Here is a 16,935-nt window from a genome sequence, read left to right as displayed (position 1 = left end):
TCAGATGACTCATCATATCAAAACAAAATACTTAATTGCTTTAGATCATTTCACGTGTTCGAAATAAACAGACACCAAAACATCTTCATTTATTCAAAGCAAAACGTTTAGACTTTCATATTCGCTCTTTTTGTATAGTTCAGAAACAGAATGCACAAAATTAGCTCATATCTACACTAGTCATGACAGAAAATATTTTCTATTGTAGAATTTATGCATATGCAGAACAAACATCTGAGGTCGTTTTTAGATTTCTTTTCAAAAATAAACATGAATATTTTCAAAGTCAACCTCATTTCATTTATTTTATGCAAAACTAGTATATGAACCCCGCTTACCTGAACTTCTTAGCTTTTTCGAAATTCCTAAAAAACGTCCGACAAAAATTAACCGTCACCTATAAAATAATCACGTAATTCTCATAAATTCCAATTAATCATGTATTTCGATATTTAATCCTAAACTTATAAAATAACCTATTTAATTCCTCAAAAACATAAATTCTCATCATTCCTAAAATACCAACATCACTTTCTAACTCATCAATATCCAACATAATAACTCCGACTAAAGCATTAAATTCCAATTTATTTACAATTGAGATCTTACTATAACTTATAAAACTAAAGTAGCGTAACTATAACGAAATCATTATAAGTAGATGATCATACTTTTGTTTAAATCAAAAATATTCTTTTAAAAGGATTTAAAAAAAAGATTTTGCACTTACCAATCACTTCAAGAATTCATCAGTACTTTCATAAAAAAAATATTTCGTTAACTAATAATAAACAAATAGCTTTAATCGTAATTTAAAAGTTTAAAATAAAATTTCACAATTACTAAAATAATTTGCTACCAAAGGGCAATTTGAAAATCCTATTTATTATCTGTAAAATTTTCTTATACCACCCTTATAAACCACGTAAAAACAGACCAAAAATATCAACTTGAACACATTCTAAAAATAAGGGTAAAACTGTACTTCCATTTTAAATACTATGCAAAATAAAAGTTTACGTAGACTGGAAATGCATCACGCAGTCTCGGTGCAAAAACCGTAAGAACAGGGGAGCGAGGTACTCACCGCCAAGGGAGGAGCTGCGCGCGACGCGGTGAAGAAGGTCACGGTGGTGAGGCACTGAGAGAGAGAGAGAGAGAGATGAGTGAGAGACCTCATGCAGAAAGAGAAAGGGACGGAGAGATAGCTCGGCGTGAAAGAGGACGAAAACTCACAGTGGGGCAGTGAGACTTGCGACGGTCTGGGGGCTGGGCGTCGACCTGGCAGTGTCCGAAGGTGGAGGCTTGTCCTCCGGCATCTTTTGATGGCAGTGGCGTCGAAGTTGAGGGGGCTGACGACGTGGCTCACGGTGGGGATGCTTCCCCTGTTTCGGCGTGTAAAAACAGAGTCCTTCACGTCCCAACGTATCAGCGGCTTGGTGCGGAGGTGCAGGGCAGAGCAGCGTCAAACATGGTGGTTTCCATCGTGCGGGAATGTGATTCGAGTGTTTCAGGCTGGGCTCGGTCGTGGCAGTGGCTGGGATGCTGCGCGGTTGTCTTCGCGTTGCACTACAGTGCAATGGTGATTTGTGCAGCGGCGCCACGGGTTAAACTGTGTTGCGATACGAGCTTGGCTCGTTTGGGGCGGTGGTTCAGGTGCTGCACAGCTGTGCTATGGGGAAGGGCTCACGGTGGAGGAGGCAGAGACTTGAAAAGAAGAAGCGGCACTCTAGGTTTTTATTGAGGATGAAGAACGGGCAGATATAAAGATGAAAGGGTGACCAAAATAAAACAAATAAAACCCTAGAGAGCCGAGAGAGAGACGTGCGCGCGGATGAGTCGTGTGTGTGCATGGAGTGGACGAGAGAAAACCTACGGGAGTTAAGAAATAAAGACCGAAAAAGAAAACAAAAAAACAAAATGAAACATGCGGGAAAAATAAACGTGTGCAGAAAAATAAAATAGAACAAACTAAAACAAAATAAATAAAATTGAGCTTGATTGGGTCCGGGTGTTACACATGTCTCCTATTGTAGTGTTAAATACAAGATTTGTTCGATTGTATATGCTTTTGACACATGACATCTTTTCTTTGGCTTCAACCATTGTGTTCTTTGTCGTCCCACCTTCCCATAACCATCATGGTCTTCTCTCGTAATTAATCAAGGAGCCTAGCACTTTGATTCAATTCATGACGTCTTCCTCCTTTCCTGAGGCAATGTATGAAAGGTTTGAGTCGTTGTCTTCCTCTTCGACGACGGGTGGATCCGTTGAAGTGTTGGAGGTTGGCAGGGAAGAGCTTGTTCCCTCCACCCCTGAGATTGTGGTGAGGGATGTGGAAGTTGATGTTAGCTCACCCTCATAAGAACAAGCCACCATTTCTAGTGGGGAAACTCAAGATTGTTAGGGAGGTGGCCACTTCTCATGTCGGTGAATCTTTGCCCATCGCTACTCTTGGTGAGGAAGTTTTAGGGGATTTTTCCCTCATGTGCGAGCTTCGCCCATTGTTACTCCTAGTTTGGAATCTCATGGTTCCGTTGAGCTTCCAAGGAATCAACTCATGGTTCCCTCGCCATGCCGAGGGGCATCTCCTGCTATGGCCTCTTCAGTTGCTTAATTAGCATCTCCCACCAAAAAAGGGCCCATCTTTTACCTGGTGTAGTTCTCTAGAGCATGGTCTTTGCCCGGAGATGTTTGATCCCTCACCGATTCAACTTTCTTCATCTATTTTGCAGACGGGCGACTCTTCAGATCCTTTAGTCATCTGAATTGTTCAAGAACTTAAGTAGTTTCATTCTCTGCTATGTAACCTCACCATTGGTTTTTGTTATTTTTTTCTCTATGTGTCGTCATCTAACCCAAGTTGTTCATCGCAGGGTTTACACTCTTTGGCCCAATGGATTGCTCATCGCCAATCTGATTTGGAGAAGCAAGTTTAGTCTTTCCATTCCTTCTTCCGACAAGCCATTTTTGAGGTAATGGAGAAGGAACAATAGGGGCCGCATACTCCCAATTGGGTTCTCACTTGCAAGTCCAGGAGGCAGCAATTGCCGTTTTGCAGGTCGAGATATCTGGCCCCTGGCACACTTTGGCTTTGGAGAAGTCTTCTCTAGAAAGGGTATAAAGTGATTTGGACTGGGCCTTGGAATGTGAGTGAGAGGCTAGCCGTGCCTCAACACTCTTGGAAGAAGTATTGGAGACAAAATGATACCGTAGTGACATGCTGGAGGTTGAACTGGAGAAGGCATTGAAGTATGCATTGGAAGTGAGAGAGCGTTGCTCTGCTATGTAACCTCACCATTGGTTTTTGTTATTTTTTTCTCTATGTGTCGTCCTCTAACCCAAGTTGTTCATCGCAGGGTTTACACTTTTTGGCCCAATGGATTGCTCATCGCCAATTTGCTTACTGGCGACTTCATTCAGACCTCGATGTTGCCCAAGGGGAGTTGGCCCAAGCTGAGACCAAGTACAGGTCTGTTAGAGAGGAGCTTGGTAAGGCCGACATGTATCACTTTAAGCTCTAACTCATAATTGAGACTTTGCAGGAGAAACTTACGTAGTCTCAACTGTGTGTTAACAAGATTGATGCCAAGCCTAGATTTTCCACAAACGAGGTTGTTTGCCTTCCCCTCAGCTCTTTGTAACCCCTCGAGTTCGCGATCGAGCATGGGGGTTGGATACAACTTTGGACTCAGGACATTAAAGAAGTTCTTGCTGGCTTATCCTGAGGAAGATTTGAGGACCTTGGGACTATGGACTCTCCTCCATAACTCGACAACCTTAGTCTTCCTTAATTTTCTTGGGGAGAACCTGATGCAGGACACCTTCTTAAACCAGGCGCCTTACACTCCCCCAAATAGTGGCTCCGCTCCTTAGGTTGGGTCTTATTCCTCGCGTGACTTTGTGTTTTGTTTTGTTTTGATGTTGATGGGCTTGTAATGTTTTGCTTTGGATCTATATTGATAGATTTATAGCTTGTAAGACACTTGCAATGTTATGTACATATTCCTTTAGTGCTTGGTGTCTACCACATTTTGTTTTGTATTGCCTTGTAAAGGCTTTTTGTTTATCTTGATTGCTTTATACTAATCGATAATGTGTAAATTCTTTGACTTTTTTCATTTTTCTTTTGTTGCTTTTACCCTGCGGTTCGTTGAGCAAAGCGCCGATTATCAGGGTCAGGGGAGCGCTGGTCACCTAGGTCATGGTAACCTTGATTGTTCCAGTTGTGATGGCTTTGGTCGCCAAGATCGAGCTAGTACTTAGGTTGGGCTCTATCGATTGGGCGCATGACAGTTGCTAAGGTCATGGTATCCTTGATTCACCACAGTGATGCATTGGTCACCAAGGTCATTATGCCAATACTTAGGCTAGGCTCAATTGATTGGGCTTATGTCAATCCCTAAGGTCATGGTAGCCTTGGTCGTCGAGTTGATACGTTGGTCACCAAGGTCATTGTGGCCTTGGCCACTAGGCTCAAGTCAGTACTTAGGATGGGCTAAACTGGTTAGGCGCAAGTTGGTAGCCAAGGTCATAGTGGCCTTGCTCACCAGGGTTGAGCCAGTACTTAGGCCGAGTCTAGCTAATTGGGCGCATGTCGGTTGCTAAGGTCATGGTAGCCTTCGTCGCAAGGTCGAGCCAGTACTTAGGCTTGGCTCAATTGATTGGGCACACATCAGTCGCCAATGTCACGGTAGCCTTGGTCGCCGAGATGATGCATTGACCTGACTTTTGCTATATGAAATCTCATGAGCATTGTCATAGGGAAAAGCAATCTTTATTCATCATTTATTGGTTACATGCGATCTGTCTAAGAAGAAATATTTCCTCGAGTCTTCTTCCCCTTTTTTAATTCCTAGACATAACATTTGCGTGCAAATACCTACTCGCCACGAACCTCCCAGATACTTGCTTCTATTGAAATTTCATATTTAGGTGGTAGGTAGAGGTAATCACCCTTATCTTGTTTAGAGTTGGGCAATCAATGATGGCATTGTATGATGAGCGGACTTTCACCACTAGAAAGTCCATCATTGAGGTTGTTGTACGAGCCCGCTACTTGTTGTGATGGGTGATGTGATTGCTCTGATAGGTTGCATGAGCTCCCTTGAGAAGCCTTTGAGGAGCATGGGTGCCAGCCTTAGCCGATCTTGGTCGACGCCCATTTTCATGAACGTGTCCCAAAACAAAATGTCAACCGAGTTCCTATTATTGATCAAGACTTTTCGTGTGGTATAATTGGAAAACAAAAGGGTTACCACAAGTGTATCCTCATTTAGGTACAAAACCCCTTCGCAATCTTCATCATTGAAGGATATGAGGGAGGCTCTTTCCCCTTTGTTATGATTTTATTTCCACAACAAAAATTTCCTCATACATGCCTTTCTAAGCAAGTGCTTTCCTGGTGAACGACAATGCGCCTCCCCCATAAAATCCTCCTGCGATTGTTCGGGCCTTACTGTAAGGTTGGCGCGGTAGCAGTTGTCTGCCACGAGGGTTTTTCCCACTCTTGCTATTTCTTTCCCTTCTTGGACTCTCTTCGATATCTTCTTGGTGATCTTTCTCTTTGTTTTCTAGTTGCCAGTCCCTCTGACAGATGATCAACAATACGCCCCAACTTCCTGTCCTCCTGCATTCTTTATATGATTTGCTAGATGTGGTGACAGTCTTCTATGTTGCGATTCCTTGTTCTATGGTAAGAGCAGTAATGTCTGGATTCATGTCCCTCATTGCTCCTATTATTTACATTTTTCACCCTTGTTTCCTCGTCTCCTTACACACTCATACTCAAGTGGGCCATTCGGGTGCTTGAGTGGATCGCATGTGAGCTATTTTCCCACTTTCGGTCAATTTGCCCGCTACTTTCCTGCTTTGATTCCTCTTTTCCTCACCCCTGCTTCCTTTGGCCTTTCTGTCTGTCTCATTGACTTTTCATTTTCGTGGGTCTGTCAACGCTCGTATAGTTTCTTTCGCATTAACAAAATCATCTACCCAATCCATAAACTCATGCAAAGTTGTTGGTTTTTTCCTTGCTAACTTCGTCATGAATAGACTTATGGGCCAGATCCCTTCTAGGAGTGTCGCTAGTGTTATTTTCTCGTCTTGGTTGCTCACCTTTAGGCATTCCTTGTTGAATCAAGTAAGGTACGCTTTCAGACTTTCATCTTTCTGTTGTTTCATGATAAGGAGGTATGTAGCAAGTCGTCTCTAGCGCCTATTGGCCATAAACTGCGTTAGGAACTGTTTATCGAGCTCCTTGAAGTTTGTAATATAGTGTAGTTGTAAATTTTTGAACCACCTTCTTGCCATGCCCTTAAGGGTTAACGAGAAGGCTCGACATGTGATCTCTCTAAAAAACTCGTGCAAGGTCACGTGGGTCTTAAAAGTTTCCAAATGGTCGACAGTGTCGTTAGACCCATCATATAGGTCGATTTACTTTAAATTTTAAGGGGAAGGGTACTACCATAAGCGCACACTGTACTTTAGATTAGTGCTAGTGAGCAAGTTATCGACTGATGAAAACGTTCCCAATCGCTTCACCATCTTCTCATACTTGTTCACGAGGTTGCGCAGGGTGTTGTGATCCTCTTCTTTTTCTCCTGGTCGTTCGGAGTAAGCTCCCTTTGCTTTGAGAATCCTCATCAAGTTGTTTGTTGCAGTCTTGGCCTACGCCATCTTTAGACCCTGCATCCCTCCGTTTTAAGGCTTCATTCTTCTTTTGCAGGACTTCCATCTCCATGAACCTCCTTTCCATCTTGTCGCTCACTTGCTCTTCCATTGTAGTCTCTTCCTGGCCATGGATCGTATTAGAACACGTAGTTGCAGGCATCTTGAAGTCATTTTATGAACAAGTCAATAAATTTCCACAGATAATACCAAAATGTTGATGCAATTTTAGTATACCTACAACATGCCCTAACAACCTGCAACCAGTAAGGAAAGCTCGAGGAGCCCAGTGGGGGATGCATGCAATGTATTAAGGTCTTACTATAACCAATGAAAAATATGTCTCAATAGTGCGTACTTGGTGGGCTATTTATAAAGGTTGAGGTGACCTAATATGGCAAGACATCTCCATAGGTATGATTCTCAGTACTCAGTTTTGCATATTATCTTCCAGAGTACGATTATGCTGTTGATAGCGCCCATTCGGTGGGGATATCTTGCTTAGATTTATTTTTATAAATATGTATCTTGTTGGAATACGTTGGTCAGGTTTTCATAATGGTTATGATCTTTTAGGGTTTTTATCTCTATGTACTATCCCCGATATTAGAAGAATACGGGTGGTTAACTTTATCCATAAACTCATACGATGCATTTGATATAGTTGATCCTTAACAGTCCTCTGTCACATGAATCTCACGTGACCATATATTTAATCGCATGTGGCACTTTCCTCATCTACTAAACATATTTATACCTAACAATACACAAACGAAGTTATAAGTTCATGAGCAGTAAGAAAGTCTCACAATGTATTCTTAATTGACATTAACACTGACATTTCAATTACACTAATATCATTTAAAGTTTATTCATGCTTTAATTCCATTCAATTACTTTAAGATCGAATCCAAATAGTTTCTATTAACTAAATCAATGCAAGAATCATGCTCAAAAGCTTTCAAAGTATAAAAAATCCCTCCATGTAAGTGGAAAATAGATATTGACCCAAAATACTATTAACTCATTAGTATCTGAAAACTAATAAGGTAATGTGTACCCTTTGTCCCCTTTTAAGGTCTAAAATGATCAAATTGCCTTCACATGAGTTTTTGTTGAGAATAATAGGATCATTTCAAGTCTTGAAAGAAGCAAAGATCATGCACAATGCAGCAATTGAAGTTTCAAGTTACATTGTAAATTATCAAAACTTGTAATCCAGAAGTCACATTGCCGAATGAGTGCCATCAAAGGTAATGGAAAAATAAGCGACCCAATCATATGCTACCACGTGTGCAACTTTAATTTATTTAAATGATAAAAATTCTTTAAAATAAATATAAAAATAATTTTTTACAATAAAAATCCAAAAATTAAAAAAAAAAAAAAAAAGAAGAAGTAGGAGGAGGAGGAGGAGGAGGCCACTTATGCTAGCTTTAGGCTCAGTTCGGATTGAAAAATATTATCAACACATCTTATTTCATCTTATTATTATAATTTTTACAAATTCTTACATAAAACACAATAAATAATTCAACTTTTTTAAATCTTAAAACAATAATAATATTAAAAAATAATATTCTAACAATATTTTATTCAATTTTTAACTTTCATTTCATCTCAACTTATTATCCAAATCTAAATTAAGTCATATTCTAGGACTTGTTGGGGCCAGAAGTTTACCCCATCGTGGTGGCTGATTTTGGTCACCGAGTGGCGGCCGCCACCATATGGGCTACTTCGTTCAAGCCACCCCGTGGAGGTCAGGGTGGCAATCCGAGCTACTCCACCACTGTTTTGGTCACCTCGACGGTGGCAAGTACGTGGCCAAGCACGTATTTCCATTTAGTAGTGATAACAAATGGTTTTTTCTCTAAATAAATATTATTTATTAGAAAAATCACACAGAAACTTGATTTTAAATTTTCCATTTTGAAAATACAAAGCACATTATCATGGAATTATAAGTTCATGGTTGATTTAATGTTAAAATTAAACTCACAAAAGTTTTTTAATGTAACCAATCCAAAAGGTTTCTCGCTAATAAATTTCGTTTGTTTTTAGAAAACATCTCATTTCATTTCATATAATCATTATAACTTTCTCAATTTTCAATACAAAATAAAATAAACAATTCAACTTTTTCAAATTTTAAAATAAAAATAATATTAAAAAATATATTCTAATAATATTTTATTTAATTTTTTAACTTTAATTTTAATTCATCTCATCTCATCTCTAAAAATAAATTAACCAAACATTTACAAGGAAAACATTTACAAGGAAACTCATTTTTTAATGAAAAAATAATTCGGTCCTCTCGGTTTAGCAAAAATACCAACCCTTCACATATAATTTTCTACGAGACGATGTAAAATTTTATGAACAAAAAAAAAAATAATAAAAAATAAATAAATTATTTTTTAAAGTTATTTCGTGATTTTATTTATTTTTAAATAGTGCTCCATGAATTTGTCCCTTCAAAATTATCACTAATGTAATTTAATTTTTTAAAATTTTCTTAAAAATATTTTTTAAACATTCTTAATTATTAAAAAATATATATAACTTTATTAATAATCATTTGCTTAACTATTAAATAAAAATAAAAAATAAAATATCCTCTTAAAGGAGACAAATTCACGGAGCATATCATTTTCCATTCTAAAACCCTCGTTTTCAATTGGTAATATAACTCGTACTCGTAGCCGTAGGTGTATTTTTGTGAAGATAACGGGGCAACGGGGCCTTATTCGTCAGAGGAATCCAATCCACGATTCCGCGAGATTCAACAACATCGTCTTAGAAAGTAAGATTTTTAAAAGTAAGCTTTTTATTTCGAATGTCAGAATCGTACTGAGCCATTTTGACATTCTTGCTTCTTTTTCATTTTTTCTTCTTTTACACATCATTCTCTTTTCTCTTACGGACGTCAGAACTTTCATCAACTTTATGGTGTTTTGATATTCGGCTTAGGATCGATTTTCTTGTTGGGTTTTGCACCACCGAAGCTGTTCAAATGGTTATAGCTTGGATATTGGGTACCTCTTACTTTCTTGGGATTGTTGATGTTTTATGATATATGGAGAGTTTCTAGAAGGAAATGGGGTTTATTCTTTTATGGGTTTCCAGGTACTACATAGCCCCATTGAGCCTATTACGTCGTGGTTGTTCTTGATGAGGTCCTTATGAGTTGAATATGGTCTTAATTGGAACTCTGATTTTTGTTCACAGAAGGGCCCATCAGTTTGTTGTTCTTTACATGATTGCTGTTCGTGTTTGGGTATAGTTTCGCGGTTTAGGATATTGGTTTCTGCAATTGATTACTACTAGAAAAAAGTTGGAATTTTAGTATGGTTCATTCTGAGCTTAGCGCATAGTTTCCTGTTTCAAGAATGATGGCATCCTTATAATTTTGTGCTGAAAACTGAGACACAGGAAAACATTCCCTTGAATTGTGTTTTTGGTTTATTTCTAAGAAAGTGGTGGCTTTAAGTTTTCGGCACCTATTTTGAATTGCAAGTTTTGGAGGTTTTTTATTCGTAGATTCAGGGTTTTCAATTTTGGATTCATGGAAATTGTTGGCTTTGGGATTTTTATGCTGAGAATTGAAACGAAGTGGAATATTTCTGTTGTGGAATTAGGTTAGTGTATTTTCTGTGGAAGAGGAAATGGATTTGTGGGTGGTTGCAGTTGCTGTTAGTGCTGGATGTTTAGCTAAGTATTGGCGAAATCTGTTAAAGAATACTAATAGCTTACCCGAGTTGTCTCCTGGGGACTCTAATTGTGGGAAACCTGAATCCCCAGATCATCCCTTCCACAGATTGGCACATATAAAGAAACTGGGAGATGGTGTTTCAACAGAGAAAAAATGGATTTCTGATGAGAGAGTTTCAGATATATACCAAGCAGATGGTGCTTCAGCTGCAGAAGTGGCTTCCAACAATGGGTTTGATGTTGAGAAGTTGGGATATTTAGACAAATATGAAGATCATAATGTACTCTCTGTATTAAGCGTACTACCAAAAACCTCAACAAATGATGCTTTAGAGCATGAAGCTGGAAATGGGCTTTGTGGTGATATCAGTGATAATTGTGGTAATTCATTAGTGGGTCCTTCTGCTGGGATGGGTTCTTTTCATGGTTCTTCAAGGAATAGAAGCTCTCTTAGACCTAAATGCAATGAGCATTTTATTAAACCCCAAAGTTCCCTGGAAAGTTGTCTTATGGCTCAGCTATACAAGGAACATACTAAAATGGAAAATTATGTATTTAGTTCCCTTCCATCACCATCTGCACCAACTACAAGGCCACTACTTGGTACTGCTGGAAGCCAAATACTCGGCAGAGGAAATGATCGTTGTTTCAGTGCACCAATTGGATTTGTGGAAGATAAGATGCTTGAAGAAGCCTGTTTGGTTAGGAATGAAAATGTGTCTGGCATTCCTCCACTACCGAAAATTGGGTCCTTAGAGTTCTTGAGTCAGATGAAAAGGACAAGAAAGGATGGAAATGGAAGATTGAGCAGCTCCATCAAAATGGTCAGTGTAAAGAACACCCTTTCACAAGGTGGTATGGATCTCATTTCCTTGAAATTTTGTTATAGATTATCCACTAAATGTTTTTTCATTCAATGAAGAAAGCAATCTTCACTTCAATTGATTCTTATTAATGCTAAGATTTTTCTCAGCTCTAAAAAAAATGTGTAGTCTTTTTTTTTTTGTTGGTAAAACTCAGGTCCCAAAGAATGGCACGTCTGTTTGATTTAGGGTCAATTGTTAAGTCTTGTTTTTTTCTCTATGGTCTTGGAAATGCCCCGGAGCTATTTATTTTTATTATATGAAAAAGGGGAACGAATCTGCCACCATAAAATTATATTTACATGTACACTTCATCAGTCGGCAAGCCCAAGAAATTAGGAAAAGAATGCAAATGTAGAATTTGCATCCATCCCTGAAACAATAAATACTTCTGGTAGATTTTGAGTATCCCCTTTAAGTAGAAATTTCTCTGTCACCAGGGAAAGGACTGTTAATGTTTAGTAGACCAATCCCATTTTTCCATTTTCACTTTTGGGCAGACCACAAAATAATCCAGAAAGAACATATTTGAAGACATAACAGAGAAATTCAGTCCAAGGTTTTCTAGACTCTTAGTTGTGTCTTAGAATCTTAGTTTATGTCCATAAGTTTGTATGAAGCTGGTTCAGTTTTATTTATTTCTTTTTTAAGTTTTTACCAGTGGTAGTTTTTTAATTTGCAAAATCATGGTATGTGCATTAGCCATAGCCCATGAGTTTTGGGTCTTTTTATTTAATAAAAAAATGGTGTTTGAAGTTTCCTAGTTCACTAGTTTCCTGATTTGCAGAAATTAGGTACTGTCCTTAGGATGTTTGTTAGATTATGTAATTGTGCTGAAAAGTTTCCCTTAGCTATTAGAGTCTGAAAATATCAGGTACACACTTTCTCTCTCTGACTTTCCCCACGGGGAAGAACTTGCCAAAAGTTCTTGGCAAGTTCTTCCCCTAGGGACCTATAAGCATCATTACTAAAGGTGGTTTAGAACTTGAAGCAACCTCCTCTGAAGATGAACTGGAAGCCCCCCACCGTAAGGCGTAAACCAGACACCTTGACTTTGACCTTAATTCTCTGCATTGCCACGGTTTTCTTCACCTCTGACACAGACAACATTGAGAGTCCACTGGGAAGAAGAAGCTCTAACCCTTGTGATTATCTGTGAAGATCAGTAGATTAGGACTTCAGAATTCAGACCTTAGGATTTTTGGTCGTTTTCTCTAGATATTTGAGATTATTTATCATTTTTTTATTTAATATTGAGGGCTTACAAATATGTGAAATCTTTAGAACTCAGTAAATCAATGCACTTGTGCCTTTTAAATTGTAAACTCTCTTTCCCTCATTTACTTCTCTGCAATTTGTTTGCAATAAAGAGGTAATGCTTTGGTTTTGATGAATCGATATTTTCTTTTTGAAGATCAAGAGCTGTCAATGGATGAGCTCAGAAATTTCTTTTTCAATACTTTACTCCATTGGTCATTTGTAATTGATTTTCATGTCATGACTTTTCATAAATTCCTTGTATTACTAAACTAGGACGCTTAAGCGTTGCTCTTGTATATGTCCCATATACTTGGGCTCTTGCCTATTCGTTGTTTACCGAAAAAAATTGAATCCATATATAGCTATGCTTGAAGCTGCTTCTAGGCTGTTTTTCTTTTCTCCTTTTTTTTTTTGGGTAAGAAAGATTGGATGCTGTGAAGTGAAAATTATTTTAGCAATAAAGCAAGGGAATGGGATTATTTATTTTATAAACTCAAATGTTCACTTATCAAAAGAAAAGACAAAATCTCAGAGGCCTGGAAATGATGTAGGTTCTGTCTCTTAGGTCGTGCAGTAGAATTGTTCTATTGTGCTGACCTACCGATGGTAGTACAGCTTAGTTCCTAAATGGCAGCCTTTACAAACTCTTTTAGTCTGTCAGTTTATTCAGAGATTGAGAGTTTTTCCTGCAGAGTGTTTTTACGGTGTGATTGCGTTTGCATAGACATTTGTCCATTTGTTCTTCTTCTCTTTCTTTTCCTGTTTTAGCTGGATTTGTCTCCTAGAATCTTGGATTCAAACCTCCAAATCCCTTCAAGTCTTTTCCACATTTCATATTTAACTAAAACCCCAACAATTCCTGAAGCCATTTTGCGACAAGCCACAACCAAATAATTCTAATCAGTTAAAATCAAATATTCTATATCAGATGTGGTGACAACAATCTGTCCGGCATTGCTCTTCCATTTAAAATGCCTAGCTGTAGAATTTAGAAAATGTCCTGTTTATGCAAATATGGTCCTTGCTCTATCTGCAGCAAAGATTTGACATACCTTTCATTCATACTAGACAGTGAGTCTTCATCTGCCTTTGGCACACACTTGCTAGCTGATGGGAGCAAGCTAGTGGGAATGCTTTCTTTTATTGACATGCATCCTTTACTGACAAGGGTCCCAATAAAATATCTGATGGAACTCTCTAAGCTAGAAAATAATTGTGTTGGCCTTCCAGTGAATTAGGTTGCCGGTTATCACACTTATTGATTGTCTTCAATATTTATTTCATTTCATATTGTCTTGGTATTTTTATAATGCCATTATAATTAATGTCATGGCACTAACGCTTTTACATTCATCAGGGTCACAAGATGGAATAAATCTTTTCTGTCTTGGGATTTATTTTGGTATATTATCTTCTTTCAAAACAAATAAAAGAGAAGTTGACAGCCTGAAAGAGAAATTGAAGCAGACTCAGAACTTCGTCCAAGATCTACAAGATGAGCTAGATATGAAAGACTCAATGATAGTGAAGGAGCTAGCTAATGAAAGCTATAAATCACAGGATACTTGTGACAACTCCTATGACAGGACACTAACTGCAGCTTCCCCTGAACTGTCTATAGATATTTCAACTAAATATGATGGTAAAAAATTATATGATCAGAGTGTAGAGGAGAGCTCAGAACCTATGAGCAAAATTGAAGCAGAGCTTGAAGCAGAACTTGAGAGGTTGGAGCTAAACATGAATGAATCTAGTCTGGACAGAAGATTCTCTGATCTTGTTGAGGTAAGCCTTCTTATCTTTGAATTCTTTGTAACAGGTTGATAACTTGGGTTCACGACTCAATGGTGTGCAACATATGCATTGGACTGGATGTTTAGCTGTATCATTGCCTTTTTTCTGTATATTTGTTTTTATTCTATTTCGAAAAAAAGAAAACCCTTTTCGATATGCAATCATGGGATTGGACTTGATCTTTCAGAGAAGACATATATGCCAAGAAACTTTTGCTATGAAGTTACTTAAACCTGCATTCTGTCCATTTAGTCGAAGTTTAGAAGCAAATGCATTATTATGCTGATACAATAAGCTACTTTCATCTTTTGAATCTAATACGCCTTTTTCAACTCTCTCTTTTGATATTTCTAGCTTTTTTAAAAAAATTATTTTCTAGATTTCTTAAGTATTCAAAATTTCCAGAATGCTTAATGTTGGGGCATAACTTGTCCAGTGTAATCAGATGATCTCTGATTTTGAAATTCAAGTAATAACTACAAGTTTCCTTTCTGTAAGTGTTATTGACCTAAATTATAGGGTTAATAAATCACTTTAACTTGGCACCACAAAATCTGTTCAAGATTCATCTTCCATTATATAGTAGTTTAATAAATAAATAAATAAAACTGAAGTGCAAGATATGGTGAGGTTCGTCTCGTTAAGTCCTTGTTCAATGGGTTCAACCCTAGAGCTATCTCTATAAAGAGAAGCAAAGGACACCCTTAATGTTCTAGCATCCACTCTATAGCTTAGTTTCATTCTGATTTCATTCCCCACCATATGCAGTCCAAAATGCACTCAATCGATGTGGTAACATAAAATTAGCCACTTGTAGCTAGATTAGTGTTTTGACTTGATGAATGTCAAGTTTTATTATAACCATGGCCCCCTTGCTGGTTCCGTCCTTTGCACGATATATTTTCCTTACAGAAGCAACCATGTTTCGCATATGGGAACGTGCTTAACATTAATCTTGAAGAATGGAAACACAAATCCAGAAACTATTCATCATCAATGCCATGGATATTGCTCTTTACTTGCATAGATTGCACGATTTCATGTAATATTTGTCTGCAAGTGTTGACAGAGCTTAATATATATGCCAGCTTGATCCAGAATTTGTAGCAGATTTTGCTCAAGGTGAGTTGAGAGCAGATATGATCCATGGCCAAGCTGTTGCACAACCCAAGTCAAATCAAGATTTGGGGGACACCTCCACCCCTCACTCTGGAAACTATGCTATTTCACCACGAGAATTGAGCCTGCGTCTGCATGAGGTTATTCAATCTAGACTCGAAGAACATGTACAGGAGCTTGAGGCAGCCCTTCAAAATAGCCAGAGACAGTTAAACCGCATGGAATCAGTGCAGACGAGTCCTTGGAATGGATTCTCAAGCTATGAACGAGGATATTCCTCTACCCCAGAAAGTTCAATTGCTCAAGAATGCAATCCTGTGGCCCAGCCTTTAATTGTGAACCTTTCAGGGGAAACTCTAGATGCATACAATGAGGCTTGCATGGAAAAAATAAAAACAGGTGATTCAGAATACCAGGATTTGCAATCAAGGGTCAGTGAAAATAAGCATCAAGAGGGCTTCAAAATGTCGGATCGACATGCATACACCCATCAAAATGTTGGCATAGACGGTTCCATGCCACATCTTGCTATCGAAAATGAGATATCATCTATGGAGTTATTTTCTTGCAAGAAGAGATCATTTGGAGGTCACACGACTGAGGTTCAAGAATTGAATGACGTCGGTTTAAGTGAAGATGAAAAAAGTGATTGGGATGATGAGTTTGAGAAGCAATTGATCAAGCAGATTGTGGAGAAAAGCAAGAAAGGTTCTCCTGTTATTCTAAACGCACAAAGAGTTATGTTCTTAATGGACGAAAAATGAGTATTGAAATGAAATAAAATCAAGTTTAAAGAATATAGGAATCTTTACATTGGCTGGAATCCGCTTGATTCTTTAAGATTTATTCCCATATTCCTTTTTTTCCAATTATTTCCTCTTGTTACTTTGATTAAAATTTTCAGCCTAATTTAAAAAAAAAAAAAAAAAAAAAAAAACTAGACTTGAAATCAGCACTATTAGCTGTGTTGTTTTTCCATGTTCATTTACAATGACTACGCAACACCCTGAGTTGTTTTCAACTTCCTATGATCTCAACAACTTGATACTACCTCCCTACCATCCAAATATTCTGTGTTTTATCAAACTTCGGAAAAACCTTTTCGATCCTACATTTGAAGCAACGAGAGAACAAACAGCTTTGCTTTTATATATCACTAATCTTATCACTTAAACACAATACAATAAAAAATTAGTCATCATAATTTTCTCAAACTTTCAAACAAAAAATAAAAAACAATTTAACCCTTTCAAATTTTTAAATAATAATAATAATATTAAAAAATTACATTTTAATATTTCAACTTCATAATTTTTTTTTCAAAATTTCGTAAAACATTAACTCAAACTATCTCACTCCTGAGAGAAGTAGATTAGTGAAAATTGAAATAACGGACTACTTTCCTTCCAATATGAAGGATAACGTTAGGCTATATTTAGGTTGATACAATACCAAAAAAAAAAAAAAAAGACAAATAAATGTCACACAATAGACCACACTATTTTAATATTAAATC

At 37.6% G+C, this 16,935-nt stretch overlaps 1 protein-coding gene across 3 annotated transcripts; it reads left to right on the top strand.

The window, feature by feature from the left end:
* Window positions 1–9,390: 9,390 nt before the first annotated feature.
* On the top strand, window positions 9,391–16,242 carry LOC108994207. Of its 3 annotated transcripts, none has more exons than XM_018969332.2 (4): window positions 9,402–9,475; window positions 9,603–11,238; window positions 13,864–14,291; window positions 15,389–16,242. In XM_018969332.2, the coding sequence occupies exons 2-4, from the start codon at window positions 10,338–10,340 to the stop codon at window positions 16,181–16,183; spliced, it is 2,124 nt and encodes a 707-aa protein (XP_018824877.1). In that variant the 5' UTR covers window positions 9,402–9,475; window positions 9,603–10,337; the 3' UTR covers window positions 16,184–16,242. The 3 variants fall into 3 exon arrangements, with proteins under 3 accessions (XP_018824878.1, XP_018824877.1, XP_035543418.1); XM_035687525.1 differs by having other exon boundaries at window positions 9,416–9,475; window positions 9,643–11,238; XM_018969333.2 differs by having other exon boundaries at window positions 9,391–11,235.
* The last annotated feature ends 693 nt before the right edge of the window (window positions 16,243–16,935 follow it).

Source organism: Juglans regia, chromosome 2 (genome assembly GCF_001411555.2).
Source record: "Juglans regia cultivar Chandler chromosome 2, Walnut 2.0, whole genome shotgun sequence".
Taxonomy (NCBI): domain Eukaryota; kingdom Viridiplantae; phylum Streptophyta; class Magnoliopsida; order Fagales; family Juglandaceae; genus Juglans; species Juglans regia.
This window is presented reverse-complemented; position numbering and strand designations above follow the sequence as displayed.